The 18,197-nt window shown below is 40.8% G+C and overlaps 1 protein-coding gene across 1 annotated transcript in view; it reads left to right on the top strand.

The window, feature by feature from the left end:
- IL23R (interleukin 23 receptor) overlaps window positions 1-18,197 on the top strand; it is a 68,936-nt gene that overhangs the window by 31,311 nt on the left and 19,428 nt on the right. Inside the window, exons 6-13 of the mRNA XM_063134511.1 lie at window positions 1,720-1,883; window positions 3,778-3,923; window positions 6,129-6,288; window positions 9,237-9,319; window positions 9,947-10,163; window positions 12,630-12,827; window positions 14,207-14,290; window positions 17,095-17,163. Coding sequence (XP_062990581.1) covers window positions 1,720-1,883; window positions 3,778-3,923; window positions 6,129-6,288; window positions 9,237-9,319; window positions 9,947-10,163; window positions 12,630-12,827; window positions 14,207-14,290; window positions 17,095-17,163 — 1,121 coding nt within the window. The remainder of the gene's footprint in view (window positions 1-1,719; window positions 1,884-3,777; window positions 3,924-6,128; window positions 6,289-9,236; window positions 9,320-9,946; window positions 10,164-12,629; window positions 12,828-14,206; window positions 14,291-17,094; window positions 17,164-18,197) is intronic.

Raw genomic sequence — 18,197 nt, 5'->3', positions numbered from 1 at the left:
ACGTGTCTTTCAGATTGGAGAATTCCATTCATAGAAGCTGCAAACGGTGCCTTCGTCTGTGGTCTTGTGTGCACTATGGCTGGAATCCAAAGAACATTGAGACTGTTTGCAAGCCTCCAAGGATAGATGGGAGTTGTGTAGCTTGAACAGCAGCTCCCCAATCTGCAATGCAAACATATATTTTTTTACACTGAGGAGGGCTAAACTACACGCTACATTAAATGCATAGCATGTAGCTGACCCTAACTTCTTCCTTTGTTTGTTTTCCTTAGTGTAAGCGCATGGGCCTCAAATCCAGATCAGGACAACTCCACATGGGTAAGGGAAGTTCAACTGTTTCACCCAGTTGCTTCCCTCCTATGCATGTGGGGGCTAACGAAAGAACGAAAAAACTCAATTTGGCCAATCGTGATGTTGACTAGAGAGGGCGCATGCACCTGAAAAGGGGAGGGAGAATCAAAAGAGACAATTGGGATGGACAGCAGAGGGTGGTCTGTGTTTCCATGCAGCAGCAACAACAATTCACAAATTTGAATTTTATAAAAGCAATAAGTTTGACCCTGCCAATGTAAATTCTTTTTAAGTGGGAGAATTCTTTTAAATTCTTTTAAATTCATTTCAGTGGGAGAAATTTGCTACATGTTATGTAACCTGACAACCTCTTCTCGACTCCAAAATGTCCTCAGCAGGGGCTGATTTACAATGGGGAAAGAGCTATATACCCTTGCCTTATCTATTGTATTTCTCTTCAACTCTCCCCGTCCCAATTTATAAGTATATGTGTTTTGTAAAGTAAATTTCGGTCTGGGACTTTGGCAGAGGAAATGTGGCTAGGTGGGAGAGTTTTAGGGGGAAAGCTTCAAGCAGGGTTAGGGTTGAGCATCCCCCTTTCCCTAACATTTCTCCACTACAAATTATCCCCCCACCACAAAACAAGCTTTGGAATGGAGAAGCAGTTGCCAGGCTAACATCACATATGGCTGCATTGTAGTTTGGTCCTGAACTCTCTATTTTAAATCAATGGTTGGGTTCACACAATACACTAACCCACACTGGGTTGTTGTTGAACCATTGGTTATCATGTTGTCTGAATGCAGCACATTTTCTGCAGGATGGATTGCAAACTATGCAGTATGGCTTGTTAACCACCCTGAACAACCCAACAACAAGCCATGGGTTCTCAAAGCGGTTTGTTCAGGGTGGGGGGAATAAGCCACACTGTGGAAAATGCAGTGTTTTCAGACAATACGTTAACGCATGGTTCAACAACAAACTACACTCAGCCACTGAATGTGGGTTAGCATGTTCTGTGAACCCAGCCTACATGACTTAAAAGAGCTTACCTAAGTTGGGTTGTGGCTGGGTTACTCTCAAAAGGTGGAGGCTCACAGTTTTATGCCTTACTATATCGTTGCTCCCTAAACTAGCCTGCTGCCCTCAGGTGTGGTGGAGCACCCTATTCTATTGGATGTATTAAAGTAAGATTCAACTGCCAGAACAGTTGGATTGTGCACACGGAATAGAGGGGGCACCATTTTGTCTTTTGCCTTCAGCAGCAAGAAGTGTTGGGCTCGTCCTGGTATCTGCTTCATATTTAACATGTTTCAATGTTGTTTTATTATGGTTACACACTTAATGATTTGTTAAGGTTTTTTAAGATGGCTACTTTATATTTTGATATGCAGAATTATATGCAATTTGATTCTTTGACCTTTACAGTTTACAGACAGAAGAGAATAGAACCTTATTTGCAAACAGTGACTCAATTATCATCCCTCTGAGTCAACTGCAGAAGAACCAAACCTTTTCTGTTTCGGTCTGCGCTAAAAATGACCTGGGCACAGTCCATTCGGAGCAGCTGATTGTTGAGCTCGCCAATATAGGTAGTATGCAGTAATTCATAGTCTTTTTTTAAAAAAAAGAGCTGTATTTATTTTTAGCCTACTATACAACTAAAGCAATATGACTGAGATCTTGATAAGTGTGTTGAGATAAAGCTTTCTGAGAATATCATGATAAGAGTTCTACAAATAAGAATCGCAACAAAGTATTGCAGTGTATTCTTGATTTGACTAGAAGAGTTCCAGCTAGTCACTCATGAATCTCCTCCAGCAGGCTATTTTATTCCCTGGAGAAAGGGTTCCAGATCCAAGGAGCAAAGGGAGGTGCCAGGACACACGACAAAGGGAGCCACAGACACACTCTGAGTGTCCCTATATTAAGGGGAGGAATGCACCCTTACCAGGCTTTTTTCCCCTCGGATCTTTCCACGTTAACTATGGCTCCTTTAGACAGCAACCACGTGATTTATAATTGAAAACTTCCTCTCTGGGGAAGTTCAATGAAACATTGCCATCTAGTGGCAAATTAATCCCACAATTATTTTAAATATTGCATTACCTCCAGTTTTTTTTAAAATGGGGGAAAAGCACAGGAGATGTCCTGGTGGTTGACAGTATTATGCAAAGGACCTGCAAACTTCCATGAGTGCCCAATCATAAGCATGCAATAAATTGTGCATGTAAAGAAGATCAATGATAGCAGCAGCCTCCAGTATCTCACTGTACAGGGCATGAGGTAGAGAAGCAGGAGACAGGAGCTTTCTTATTTTGCAAAGTGTCCTATTTCCATTTTTTTATAATTTCCGGAGCTTCTGCTCATGAGCTCTAAGAGTGCATGATCTAAGGTCAGAGAAACATAGGCTGATGGTGTGCACCCTATTATCTGTGTTGTGGTCTCCCTGTGTAGGGTTTCTATACAGGTGATGGTGTCCTGTGACTGAGTGATGAGTTCCATCATACCTCCCATTGTACTCAAGCTGAATATACTCAATATACATTGTATTCAAGCGGCTTGGGGCCAGGCTATCTGAAGGAATGCCTCCTCCCATATGTACCTGCCCGGACCCTAAGGTCATCCTCAGGGGTCCTTCTCCGCGAGCCCCTGCCAAAGGAAGTGAGGCAGGTGGCTACCAGGAGGAGGGCCTTCTCTGCTGTGGCACCCCGGCTGTGGAATGAGCTCCCTAAAGAGGTTCGCTTGGCACCTACATTATATGCTTTTAGACGCCAGGTGAAGACCTTTTTATTCTCCCAGCATATTAACAGTCTATAAATAAATTTTAACTTGGTATTTTAAATTCGTAATTTTGCATTGCTTTTGTTTTTATCTGGTTGAGCTTTTATATTGTATTTTATATTATGGTTTTATATTGTTGTTTTATACTTTGAATGTTTTTTAGTTTTTGTGAACCGCCCAGAGAGCTCCAGCTATTGGGCGGTATAGAAATGTAATAAATAAATAAATAAATAAATAAATAAATAAATATCCACAGGATTCTAAGCCCCCTTGTTCTCCTGAAAAAGGAAAGGAAAGGAACCTCTCGTGCAAGCACTGAGTCATTACTGACTCTTGGAGGGACGCCAGCTTGGCTGGCCTTATAGCGGGGTGGTTTGCCGTTTCCTTCCCTGGCCGTTATTACATTTCCCCCAGCTAACTGGGTACTCATATTACTTAAAAGAAACCCCCAATAACGCCATCCCTGGAGCCAACAACAGGAAGGGTAAAGTCAGAAAAAGCCACCCCAGCTCCTGTCCTGGCTATACCAAGCTGGAAAGGTTTTGGAACACAGGATTGCTCAGCCCAACAGAACCCCCTACCTGTAGCTAATATGCTAATCTTGAAGCTTAGAAATAACAAGCTTTTAAAGTCTGCCTTTTGGCAAAACGTTAACAGTTTTATCAGCTTAGACTAGGTTTAACATTCTTCTATCTCTTTTAGTGGTACCAGCAACACCTGTTATTACCCAGCATAAAACTTTAGACTCTCCAGTACTTAAGACTATACTACAGTGGGAAAAGCGAAGTGCAATCAAGGAGACTTCTTGCAAGGAGAGATACAAGGAGAAGAAAAGTGAAATCTGGCAGGTGAGGCAGCCTGTACTCTTCTGTGTTTTACATGTAGCAGTGACTTGACTGCTGCTTTTCATGGACGTCAGTGCCAAACCTCCAACCCATGACTTCATATAGCAGTAAGATGGGAATAATTTCCTAGGCTGAGTTTTATGAAGAGTAGAATATTACTTCAGTGGGATGCTTTTCTGTTTATACGGAGCTCATGTTTCATAGGCCAATATTCCGATCTTTACTGCATTTTATATTTATATTTATTTATTTATTGCATTTCAATACCACCTAAGAGCCAAAGCTCTCTGGGCGATTCAGAATCCCCCCTTTTTATAGGTGGAAAAAGTGATTAAAAATATAGGTTAGGATGGATTGGCACTTACCTATATACCATGCTTTTTTATATGGATGCAATGGCAACTTTTGCCCAAACCCAATGCTTATGAACACACATCCATTTATATGATTTACAGAATGTGCAGGACAAAGTAGATTAGGATATAATGGTAGATCTCTGGGTGATTTGCAGTAGATTAGCAAGGGATTCTGATTCCCAATTGTTTAATAATAACAGCAACAACAAAATGTTGTTCTTCCCCCTCCGGGGAAGAAGGTCCGATGCACGTTGACAGGCCATGAGCTGCTGTACCATTTGCCAGAGCTCCAAGCTTACACCAGCGGCAAGAAGTATTTGAGGCTGAGCAAGATCCCAGAGGTTTTGGACTACAGCAAGTACGAGCCACACATTGTACCCAGTACCAAAAACCCATACGTGATCTCTTCTCCTGTCTTGTATTTTAGTGTCAGGCTCAGTCTATGGCTGAGATCAGTGGATCTGAAAATCTCTGGTTTCAATAGAATGCTGAAATTCCTCATTTACCAAAAAGGGGAAAAAAACAAGCCATGATTCTAGTCCTCACTGTCTCTTATTCCACAAATATGTTGTTTTTATGGACAAGCTGCAAAATTAATCTTACCGGATTAGAACTGTTAGGCTGTTTGGATATAATACAAACTACTCCTTTAGCATTATTCAGTTGTTGATGACTTAGTAATGCCAATGGAATAGCATTACACGGAATAACGAGTTCAAGTTACAGGAAGCCAGATTCCGGCTGGACATCAGGAAAAACTTCCTGACTGTTAGAACGGTATAACAATGGAACCAGGTACCTAGGGAGGTTGTGGGCTCTCCCACACTAGAGGCATTCAAGAGGCTGCTGGACAACCATTTGTCAGGGATGCTTTAGGGTGGATTCCTGCATTGAGCAGGGGGTTGGACTCGATGGCCTTGTAGGCCCCTTCCAACTCTACTATTCTATGATTCAGGCTGCTGAAGTGAAGAGAGCTTGGGGTAACCAGGAGCATGGTAACCAGGGTCCAGGTGGCAAGGCTGGGTGGGGAATAAAAATCAGCACCACTGCTCCAATCAAATTCACAGCACACAGAGCTGCATTTCACTAAAAATAAAACCCTGAAACACTGGGAGAGGACCAGATCTACACCAAGCAGGATAGAACACTTTGAAAGCAGTTTGAAAACGGTATATGGAATGTGTCATGGGCCCCAACAGTTCTCAATAACGTCACAAACCATTATAAAGCAGTAGTGTAGATCCTGCCCTAATCACAGCTCTCCAGAGTAACATGTAGCTTTGCTCCATGAATAAGAATTAACAATCACTTCCTGCCGGACTCCACTCCTTGTGTTTCTGCTCAGTGGTGCCATGAGGGCAGGACTTTGGGGCAGAAGTCCAGGGCCCGGCTCAGCAAAACAAGCGGGGGGAGGGGGCAAAATTCAGCAGGGCTGGCTTACTACAGTTTGAAGTAAGTGAAGCAACATACATTGCTATCTAAATGGCAACGGGTATAAGTACAGGGTCTAATATTATCTCACTGTACTACTGTTAGTGCTACCATTGTTTTGAGTGTGCCAGTTCTGAGAGAACAGGTAACGCTGCCCTCTTTCCGCATGAATTAACCAATTATATCTGACGCAAAGTGGAGCACTGTCAACAGAAGCTGACTGGAAGGAGAAAAAGCCACAATAGTAAATCACACAGAGATGCAGATGGGTGGAGGGAATTTTGGGCTCCCAAGAAACAATACTTTAAAGAAAATCAACACACCAGCAGTTTTCCCCCCCACAGCTAACTGTTTGGGAACTACTGATCCAGGCTAAAAACAAAATATTATGTCATTGGGTTCTGCTGCTTCTCCACTTTAGGTTCGAGACTGGGATACTGGAGTACAAAGCAACCATCAAACGGAGTATAACTTAAATGCAAACACAATATATGAGTTCCAAGTTAGATGCAAATTAATTCACCCTGGAAGCATTTGGAGCAGATGGAGCGAATCTGTTGAATACATGACTCCAGAGGCAGGTGAGTTTCACTGCTCCCTTGTTCTTGACCTCTGAGCCCTTTTTTAAATGTAGTGAGGATAGCAAATCAGAAAGCTTCAAGTAATTTCAGCTGCTATGAGCCAGTCAAGCGTAGCTTTCTGATCACAAAGTCACATGAATCAAATAGCTGTCGTAGAAAGGAAGTTGTACCTTTGTCAGCTCAGGAACTGGAATACTAGATCTTATCTTGGTTATGTCCTTGTTTCCTGTTTCATCTTCAACAGATTATACAGTTCTAGTAGCACTGCACTGTACATGTCACCATACTGTGTTATTATGAATATCAAAAGTCTATGGGAAATCCTCAAGTATAGAGGTGTAGATATGCAAAATATGTCTTATCAGTTTCACTTTTACAATGCAGCATGAACTAGAAATATATTAATAAGTTAGGAATCAAAATGATTGTGTCTATCCTGCCCCTTTGGTAGAGGCGTCAATAGCAACCTCCCCCACCTTCAGCTTTTTATATGCAAATAAACACCACCGCAGCACAATTCTACATGTCTGCTCAGAGGTAAATCCCATCGAGTTCAATGGGGCTTATACCCCAAGTAAGTGGGTATAGGGTTGCACCTTAAGCATCATACAGGAACAGTAGGTGTGGTGTGATTCATATCAATCCACAGAAATTACATTGTGTGTGTTTTTATACCTGCCAACTCTATAACTAAACTAAACTATGAGTGTTAGGAATTACCTAATTCTCCTCTCATCTCTTACCCCTTAAAGGGGATGTGAGGCCAAAGAGACAGTGAGGAGAAGAAATTAATTTTATAAAATGATTTATCATAACCAGTCAAATCCACTACAGAGGAAGAGAGATCAAACCTAAACCAGGCTAGGCCAGGCCTAGATTATTCCATGCAGGTTCCGACCATGAGAGATCTGCAATGTGGGAAACAATGAAATGGCACTAGCGTTGGCTTTACCTCCCTCTGTGGTAGTAGCAGCCAGTGCTGCCCTCTGAGGGGGAAAGTGTCACCACTACCAAGGAAGGCTGACAAGGTGAGGTGGAAACCTCACCTATCTAGGCCTCACCTTTCTTTTTATTTTCTCAGCTGCAGATGGGCCACAATGGAGACCTTAGGCCTCCTGTAACCGTTGTCACAAGAAGCCATTTTGATGAAGCATTAGTGACCCCTACTGACAAAACTAGAGTATAAGTCTCAAAGCTTGTTTTTCTGGAGATAGTTCACTTTCAGGAATATGCCTCACTGTTTACCATTTGTGGGGACGGGGGGGGGGGAGGCTCTTGTGCCTTTAACTGCTCTATGTGGGCAGCAATTTATCAGGTAGATCCTTTCTCATCACTGCATCTCCCTGCTGGTAAATTTGCACCTGTTGAATGTGTTAAAAGACAAAGGCCAACTCCTTTGAGCATCATGAAAGAAAAGCAAATATTTCACTATTTAATGTATTATTATATTTTTACTCTTTGGGAGGAGCAGTTGTGGAATTTTCTTTCTCAAGTGCCAAAATAACTGGACTTGGGTATAATGCACCTTGACTTTAGGTGAGGCAAGGCCATTTTCTGCTCTGCCTCAGGCAGCAAAATGTCTTGAACCAACCCTGTGGAAAATATTGATGATCTTTTTGACCCTCAATAAACTGTGTTTCATTTGAAATCCTGAAGTTATGAACAGAGACTACGTACTAATTTATTCAATGATTTATTAGCCATAGTATTATCAGCTGAGTTCTAAGGACTAACTTGAGAAACACCATTCCATTTTTGGAGATCCCCCCCACACACATCTGGCAGGAGAACCTAGTAATGGTCCTTGACTTCTGGACAAGAACCTTCCACCAATGGCATTGGCTGAAAGAGGGACGGTGGTGGGGAGGAACTCGTAGGTCGTTAGGGGCTGGGGCCCATGGGTGTTGCTATCCCAGGGACCACTGATATGAAGGAGATGGACCATGCAGTGGTGCACACTGCCATTCTTGCCCAACACCATGAAGCTGAGGTGAAGAGAGACATAACATTTTAAAATTACAATCCTATACTCGCTTAGCTAAATCGAATTGAATACAATAGGAGTTACCTATGGGTAGACATGTATAGGATTGCACTGTTTGGGCTAGAGGTGCTTGATAGGATAGTTACTGCCCTCTAAGCAAATAGTACTTTTTCTGTCCTAGGCCTGGCTCCAAAAGAATAACACTATATGTTTTCAGGATGCCATAATGATGATTATGTTTTATATATATTCTTTTTCTAAAATGAAGAATGAATGTTATATAAGTGTACATGTCCACTTGCCACTTTAAAAGGTTTTTTTTAAAGGGGGTGGCAGAAGGTATGGGACAAAACCAAAGCTGACACACCTTACCGTGGGGAACAAACAACTCATCCATCCAGCATTCAACTTGCTGGCTTCTCTATCTGTAATGTAAGTTGCAAAGGTGGGTTCACACCCTGAAAGAAGAAACTGCTGTGTTCACCCTTAAAATGCTATGTGTACCTCCTCACTCTGAGAAAAGATGAGGCCCCCTGCATTAACCAGCTGTTACCATCAGGGGTCAGTAGAGGGGGAGAGATGGGCATAAACCAAATGCATCATCTGTTACACACAGAAAATCTACATACGGAACCTACTGTACATAATAACAATGAATAATATTTCTAGCACAGACATTCCCTCCAGTATATTAGTAGACTCCACTGTTCTCAAATATTATCTGAATATTATCTTTTTTCCATACTGCCATACTTTAAAAAGAAAAACACACACATTTAATTAACTCTGAATGGTTATAGCTTGGGTCCTGCAATAGATAGTATGCTGTTTTCCTTATATGCAAAGCAAAACTACAAGTAACAAAAGAAGCCATACTATTTACTATAATGTTCATTTAAAATCAGAGGCGAGATATCCCATTTTCAGCTTTTCTGCTTTTGTAATCCCACCCCCCCAAATGCAGAACCATCTTCAGTACTTGATGTGTGGAGGTATCTGGGACCAATTTACCAGAATGGTAGCCAAGAGGTGACCATCCTGATCAAGGTGACATTTTCTCTTTTCTAGATTGCAGCTATATCAAATTGCATTTCTTCATTAAGGGAAGGAGTAAACTTTAAGATCTGAAGCTTAGAGTGGTCTTGTTTTCATGAGTAATACAGACAAGAATTTTTAAAATGCCAGGTATGCTTCTTCCATTGGAGCCAATACCTGTAAGAATACATAATGGGATTGTACGTAGAGTCAATTACTCTTTGCTCTAAATGTTGGAGAAAACATATAATCACATACAGGACGTATTAGTAGGAAGACTATCTTCTCACAAATAAATAAAAAAGTAAAAAAGAAAGAAATCAATCTAAGAAGGAAAAGCTGTGAAAGGAATAGGCAAGGATGATTTTTCAAGAGGTGAAACAGAAGGCAGGGGGGAAATTAAGTGCTTCTCCTCCTGCTGCTTTTCTACTCCTGATGACCTCTGCCTGAAGCATCTAGAAGAGTCTTGGGCTACTGTTGCATGCAGTGGCTGGCATTTAATGTGTACTTTAGGCATCCGGAGCAGCTAAGGAGCTGCTGGTTCAATCAAATTTTCACATTAGACACTGTGCTTTTGAAACTGTACAAACACAAACATAATGTTGTTTTCTAAAGGCAATTATTTTGCTGTTTCTCTAGCCATTTCTTCCAAATGAGAGCAGAGGAAGAATTCTGGGTTATAGAGTGTTCTGTGAAAACCAAGGAGAGATGATGGATTTATGCAAAACAACAGAAACAAAATGCAAAGTTTTGGTGCCTCCAGCTGTGACCATTGTCTACGTGACAGCACACAATTCAAAAGGAAGTTCCAAACCAGCAAATATTACAATGGGCCAACAGCCCCATCATTACCATGGTAAGTTATGGTAGTACATACAAACTTGTCAGAAACGGATACTGCATTGTTTTCAGGGATATCGGAGAAATCTCAATGGAATCAAATGAGTTTGGATTTCTAAGAATCTGACCCACAGTTTCTGCGGCAGACCAGCTTTTCCCGAGTTGCATGGATTCCGTGGACTTGTGGACCGGTTTGTTTGTTTTATTTTCCAGACACTTACACAAATTTAGTTGTAGAAAAATACGTAATTTTTTTTTAAAAAAAACAGCCAAAAATGTGTATTTCTCCCTTAGGCTAAAGCATGATAATGCTCCTTTGGGGGTGGGGGTGAGGGGGTGATTTGTGCATTTTTGCAAGTGTAAATTTGCAAAGTTAGTGCGAATTCAGGAAATTGTACAAATCTGAGTCTGTCAATGAGAGGACGACAGAATGAAAGGCAACTGACAATCAACAAAACATGGTCAGAATGGATTTTACACAATCCATACATTCCTAGTTGTTATACTGTGTTGTGTTAGAGAAGAAACTATCCTTATTGGACTCCCCAAGATTAACTCCCCACCTTTTCAAACCCCCTCTTAATCTAGAACTAATATGAAGTCCAATTTGTTTGTTTTTACTAGGGGCTTACTTCCATGTAATTAGGTATAGGATTGAAGCCCTAGTTTCCTTATAATTACCAGAGCAATACTTCTACACTTGCAGCATGGAAGAGGGAGCTAGATTTGCATTGCACAGTTTTATACTCTTCTTGGGCCAGATTCTCCTTACTTGTTTCACAGGTTGCTTCGAGCTGTTTTGTTGTTTCCTTAGAAACACTTTTAGGAATCAGCGTTTCCTTGAAGAGTCCATCTTAATATAACAATCCCTTAGGAGCAACAGCAATTTCATTCAGGTTCACTTGTTGACACAACAAGACAATCTATCAGAGTTCTAGTTCTTTACCATCAACAACTTGGATTATAGTCTGGCCTAAAAATGTTAGGTCAGGACATCACTTTTTTAAAAAATAAACCAACACAAATGGGTCCTCTGAACTTAACTACTCAGCAGCTGCAGCCTCTGAAAATATCTTAAATTTCCAAATTTCCTACACTTTGATGAGCTGCACTGGAATCTGTGAGCGCAGAGGTATTTGCTGTATCTTTCAGTGCAGGATGAACAAGGATGGATCACAGGCCCAGGACTGGCCCATTCCCTCTTTTGCTCATTGATTGGAATTAATAGTATTTACATTTCAGCTGACAGGGAGCCTGAAGGAGAAGGAGAAGAAGATGTTCTCTAAGCATTTTACATTCCAAGATGTATTACTTACTTGATCTTTGGAGTGCTTCCAGACAAAGAGACCCTAACATTAACAGCCAGGAGGCATTATGCAGCTATTCCATCTTTTTCTCCTTAATGACAGAAGAAACAGAGGGGAAAAACAGGAAGATTATGAGTGGAAGATGACGTTATATGGACCTCCCATAAAATTCTGTTAATGACGCAGGGCAAAAGCTTTATCCGGAAGCACCCTTGGTCACACCGGTCCTCCACATAAATGGAAATACCCAGAAATACCCAACTAGAAATACCCAACCAGCTGATTAGCATGAGGGAATTAGTCACAATCTTACATGATGAATTGTCCTGCTATGGTTAGGTTGGGCTCAATCCTGGGGCAAAACCATTCAGCCAAATCAGTAACCAAGCAAAGCATCAAAACGCAATATCATCAGTCCAGAAAAAGGGCAGCCCAAAAGCGAGAGCATATTAAGAGTCAGCAGCACAAGAGATCTGTCCAAGCAGAAACAACATTTCAAGGTAGCAGGAGCTGGAATAAAAGTGTTGTTCCATCACCTAGCAAGTCTCAACTCAAAACGTACATAGCCAAATCTCCCAGCCCATAGCCAGGTCCAGCTGCAAACCATTAGTATGGGCTCCATAGTTTCTGAGCAAACCATGGTTCCCAAGTAGACCATTGCTTCCGAGTAGTCTGATTTGTGCAGTTCTTGAGATGCATGCTTCACATCTGAATAGTGGCCTGTGCTCCCACCTCCTGATGATGGCATGTTCTAGGGCAAATCAGATGTCGACTTCTTCCTCAGACTTTATGGGGGATTTATGCCCCCTAGGGCCCTGTACAAGGGTTATTCAAAATAGATTGTTGGTGGAGGACCAAATATAGCTTCTCTGGAATTGCTAAGAGTATCCATAGTGTCAGGAGTATCCATAGGATCATTGGACTCCACAGTGTCTGAATCTTCATCTGAAGAGTCATCCTGGCCTGGGTCTAGGTCAGGCATCACCTGAATTTCCAGTGTGCCAGTTGGAGATTAACAAGCTGTCTGTTCTAGATCTGTTCTTCATAAATTTCAAGAGCATTTCTTAACTCTTTCTAGATATAAGTGGTTTGAAATATCTGACTCTGAATATTTCTTTAATGGGAACTAAATATGCAACAAGCTGCTAAGTCATACCCGCTGCTTTCCCCTACAGATTTCCCACCCCCTACCGATATGCAAATAATCAGGGATGAAGAGAAAGGAACTTCTGCTATATGGGGACCTCCCAAATCCAATGGACAAACAGTTTTGTGGTACATAGTGGAATGGACATCTGCAGACTTCAGTGATTACCTTCATGGCATAATGTGGAAAAAAGTCCCCAGGCAGAACAAGACAACTTTTATTGAAGGTAAGACACAGGACAACTTTTTTGTCTTCCTAGTATGTAGAGTCAATGACGTGTGAGTTTCTTACAGTCAGAATGCTGGAATACAATAAAATAAAACAATTGTTGTTTTATATTGTTTGGATGATTTTATCTGTATGCCGCCATGAGATACTAGTGACATAGGGTGGGAATCAAATGTTTTAATAAATAAATAAAATCTACAGTTACTTTTAGTGGAATGTGTTTTCCTACTCCACCTTCATCAAGAAAGCCTCTTTAGGGGAAACATCTGGTTCAAATCCAAACACTGCTGTACATATGAGCAAACTAAGTGAAGACTACCAAAATCAGAAGAACCTAGGAAAAGACCTACTAGACAAGACCAAAGTCCCACAGTGGAACAGAATGCTTTCCTATAGGAAGCCTATAAGCAGAACATAAGCATAATAGCAGCCTTCTGCTTATGTTCCTCAGTGACTAGTCTTCAAAGGCATATTGTCTCTGACACTAGAGGTATTATTTATTTATTTATTTATTTACAATATTTTGTACCACTCCACATCCCAAGATTTTGGAACAGTGAACAACAGATAAATGAATGAAAACACCATATTAAAATAATTACTATTTTTTAAAAGAAACAGAGTTCTGATAAAACTGAATTCTGATGAAACCATGGCCAGTCACTCAAAGAAGGCTTCCTGAAATAACGTTTTCAGGAGACACTGGAAGCAACACAACATTGGTGCCTGCCTGACCTCTAAAGGCAGGGAATTCCATAGGAAGGGGGTCACGACCCTGAAGGCTCTTCTTCTGGTGGTCATGGATATATAGCCATCATGACCAGTAGCCATTGATAGCCTTATCCTTCATGGATTGTTCTAACCATGTTTAAAGTTATCCATGTGAACAAGTAAACTGTCATGAGAAATAATGAAGCAAACCCATATATAACCACTTGAGCTATTTGGAGTTAGGGTGGGGTGCATATGTGATAAATACAAATGGGTGTTTTTTTAAAAAAAATCCTAGAATAAATGGGATAATGAAGACATTGTGATTCTTTTGCCCAAAGCCATGTAAGAAATCATAATAAAACAGTGAGCTTTGAATTTATGGATTTCTGTTTTATAGAGGTTTTACCAATGATATGTTTTCTTTAATTAGAACAGCGTTTCTCAATGTCCTGCCTTCCAGATGTGTTGGACTACAAACTCCCAGCAAACATGAGTCATGCTAGAGCCATGATGGTTGGGGATGATGGGAATTATAGTTCAACTCATTTGGAGGCCACTAGATTGGGGAAGAGTGCATTGGAATTTCATGCCCCTCAAATTCACAATAGAAAAACACGTTGTTGTTTATAAAATAAAAATAAATAAAAACAACATCCTTTACAGAAGACATCGGAATGAAACGTAACTTCAGCATTTCAGTGTATGCTGTGTATCAAGATGGCATCAGCAAGTCCTGCACTGTCCAGAGTAAGTAAAATTGGGGGCCATTGTGAATAGTTTGACATTATTGCAATGTGTACTTTTGAGCTAAATGTCCTCCATACTATATGGGTGTGGTGGACACATCTCCCTGACTAAAGAAAAAAACTTTTCAGTTGTTTCTTTGTATATAGTAATTAAGCTCATCCAAACTGAAATACTGCAGTAGTGGTGCATTAAATGGAGCCAACGCTTCCTCAAAACCTGTGAATGAGGCTATGTTATAGAAAGGTTGGGACATACTTGCTTACCATACTTACTTATAGTGCTCCATAGAAGATGTAAGAGCTATAATAGCCTTTTTATGAATGCACATCCACTGTGTATACATGTCACAAAGAACAGCTCAGGGTCCCCCATGAACATACAGAAGGTGTGTGTGGGGGAACTAAGGATGAGCTTGTGTGAACTATTTCCCTTTAAATTCTCCATTGTGATAGGCTCCAATTGCTGAATCGAGTGATTCTTCTTTGTCAGGCAATTTTGTTGGACTCATATATAGGACCTACACCTTGAGTCTCAATATAAGCTCTGTGTGGCAGGCAGAAAACTAAGAGCAGGAGCTTTTCCCAGCATAAAAGCATAAACATGCAGTTAACTGCATAAGCTCCACAATACTAGCCAAGAATGGTGAATATTTTATGCACCCCAAATCTTGCAGGAAATGTGTTGCTGAGATTCCGTGCATAAACCTCTAATTCACGTAGTAATTGAAAACAGAGGAAGAATAGTGATGACATTTCAATTCTTTAATAATGTATCCACCCTCCTTTTTAGTGCCTAAACATCTTATTATAATAAGATGTTTCTTTTTAGAATTTGCTGTGACCCCTGAAGCCAAAAGGTGGCAGCATTTCATAAAAATCCTAGTTGCCCCCCCCCCATGTCTGCCTATTTAGGTAGCTATTATTTATGGGGGGGATCTCCATTTTTTAAAACATTATGCTGCTGTTAATTAGCACTGCCTGTTCAGTATTTCAAGCATAAAGGACATTTTGGCCCATTCTTTTCTGTGGAAATAATGAAAGAGGGAGAACTATTATATGTGAAAATGTATATCAAGTAAATTATTATTATTATTATTATTATTATTATTATTATTATTATTATTATTATTTATATAGCACCATCAATGTACATGGTGCTGTACAGAGTAGTGCTGTTACTTTTTTTACTAAAAAAGAGAAAAATCAAAACGACCCTTTCTGTACTGGAGCGCTCTCTCTCTCTCACTTCCTACCCTCTAGTATATGCCGTCTGAGGAATGTGCTTCACATTGCTTTATGGTAAGCCGAACCAACTGCTATAAGCCCACAAATCAAGGGAATATAAATGAAGACCCCTGAATAAAATGGCCATTATTCAGTGCCAGGCATATACATTTCCCATTGTCAGCTATTGCAGGCCAAGTTCTGGGCAGGCCCGTGGCCTTTTACTGGGGTTGTCGCCTAACTAAACTGATTTGTTGATTAAGTAATTATTTGGGTAAATTTGCATGAATATGCATATGAATAAAGCAACTGATCAAAGGGTAAAATCATATTTTTGTTGTTTTAAAAACAAGAATAATTGAGCTCAGGAAATCTGAATATCAGGTCACTCCAGCAGAATACATGGTCATCATTAATTTCCACACTGAAGGTCATGCTGTTTGGTTTTCACATTAATCATATGTTATCCTTCCTGGGACAGCATAGCTATATTTGCCAAGATTTGGCATCAGCGGCTGGCATCCTTGAGCAGTTATTCAGGCCCCAGAACCACAGCAATGTCCCCTGATGCCTCTCCTGGCCTCTCTTTAAAAAAAAAAATCCTGGCTAAACACCTCATGCAGTGCCAGATGACTGGGGGTTCATCTACACCAAGCAAGTTATTCCACTATGAAAGCTGTATATAAAAGGTAGAAGCCACACTACTGCTTTATAGCGGGATTGAAGTACACTGACAACTCTGACACATCCCATATACCGCTTTCATACCACTTTCATAGTGTTATATCCTGCTTGATGTAGATGTGTCATGGACCCCAACAGTTGTCAGTGCATTTCAGTACCACTATAAAGCAGTAGTGTAGTTTCTGCCTTCTATATACCACTTTCATACGACTTTCATAGTGGAATATCCTGCTTGGTCTAGATGAGCCCTGGATCTAGCCACCCTTTTAATTTTCATAATGCCTCCAACCTATTATTCCTCTGGGGCATTATGGGGAATGAAAGGGGTGACTTGGTGCAGCTTCCTGGTGCATTTTTGAGCACTGCTACTGCAGCCAGGTAGGCTCTCCAAGACCCACTAACACATTGCCTAGTGTCCCCTCAAACTTGGAGCTGGCCCTGATTTTTCTATAGCCATGGGAACAATTTGTTAAGCTGTGTCTGCATCTTCTACCCTGCTGAAATGGAAGCAACAAGAAATGGGGGGGGGCATATGATGGACCTTTCATATCAGTAACAATAGGAAGTAGAATAACCAAACACTGACACTGGTGCTGAAGTCAAGTAGGCACCCACCCCAAAAGCAATAACACTAGTGGTTGTGTTGGCTTGATCTTATGGCTCAGTTGTAGGGGAGCTACAATCCCCCAGGAAGATACCATGGTACAATGGTAGAGTACAACATTGGCAGAATTTGTCTCTTTTTAAAAAGTGCTCTTGATAAAGTAATTTCAGTAACAATGCAAGCGAACAGATCCAAAGGAGGAGAGCATTAGCTAGAAGGGTGCGAAACTCACTGTCACATTACAGTGGCAAATGTTCTCATTTTCTTTTCTTTCTCTCTAATTCTCTGAATAGTATTGGTGAAAACAAATGAAGATGGACAGACTGGTATTAATCCAGAAAGCATCCTTTTAGCTACCAACGGTAAGACAGGACTGTGCTACGCTTTGCTTTCGTTTTCAACCAGCAGTGGGAGGTTTATCAACCAATTTGTGACGTCATCTCAAAGTGGTTGGAACTGACTGCAGCAGTCATCAACGTGATTCTAGGGAAATGAAAGTTCAGGGTATTTTCACACATCAAAGATCTAACCAAAGTCAAGATTGTGCACATCCTGGAGGCATCCAGGGTTGATTGCGTAATATTAAATTGTGTGGGTTCATTTGAATTTTAAAATTGTCAGTCCTATGGCTAAAGGCACATGGAAGAGACTTGGTATATGCAAAACAACATGGTTATTGGGTGGCAGTCTTATATTTATTCAAGAGCATACATGTTATCCTACCCATCAGCCAATTGTCATCTTGCACCATATTTCCTGGAGCATCAAACTGGCATGAGGCTGAATTTATGGCATGTGAACCTAAAATATGTCACAATCTGGTTTCCCAAGGAAAACATCGTTCTGCTGTTAGCCACCTTTTTATCACTCTGCAAAACATGAGAGACAAAAAAAATATGCAATAGTACATTTTGAGTAGCAAATACCATAATGTTCCCAAGTTGTATAGGATTTTTCAAGGATGGTCAAGCCAAAGCTTAGAATAAGCATACGGTTGCCTGCCAGTTTCAGTTATGCCTTGTGCTGAAATATGTGGAAGAAACAGCTTACCTTTCTTCCCCCTTTATTTTTTCCTCTGGGAAGCAGGAAGGGAAACAGAAAAAGAAGAGAAAGTGCTATGTACCATATTTGCTCTGATGGTCTACCCTGGAAGTCCCCAACTTTTGGGGGCCAATGTACACATTTGGAAATGGTTGCCATGAGAGGGCTCGCCCATTCACAAAATAGTTGCAATGATGGTTGTGGGTAGTCATAAAACACCCGTTTCCCAGAAAACAAACTGGTGAGGTTAAAAGAAAGTAACTTGCACAAGAACCTAAGTGAAAGCAACAATGGGATCAGAGTAACAAAACAAAGACATTCTTTTGAACCCATAGTTTTTTTTGCTCCTGCACCC

The sequence above is a fragment of the Elgaria multicarinata genome, chromosome 1 (genome assembly GCF_023053635.1).
Source record: "Elgaria multicarinata webbii isolate HBS135686 ecotype San Diego chromosome 1, rElgMul1.1.pri, whole genome shotgun sequence".
NCBI classification, from domain to species: Eukaryota; Metazoa; Chordata; class Lepidosauria; order Squamata; family Anguidae; genus Elgaria; species Elgaria multicarinata.
Note: the sequence above shows the minus strand (reverse complement) of the source record. Positions and strands in the feature narration are given on the sequence as shown.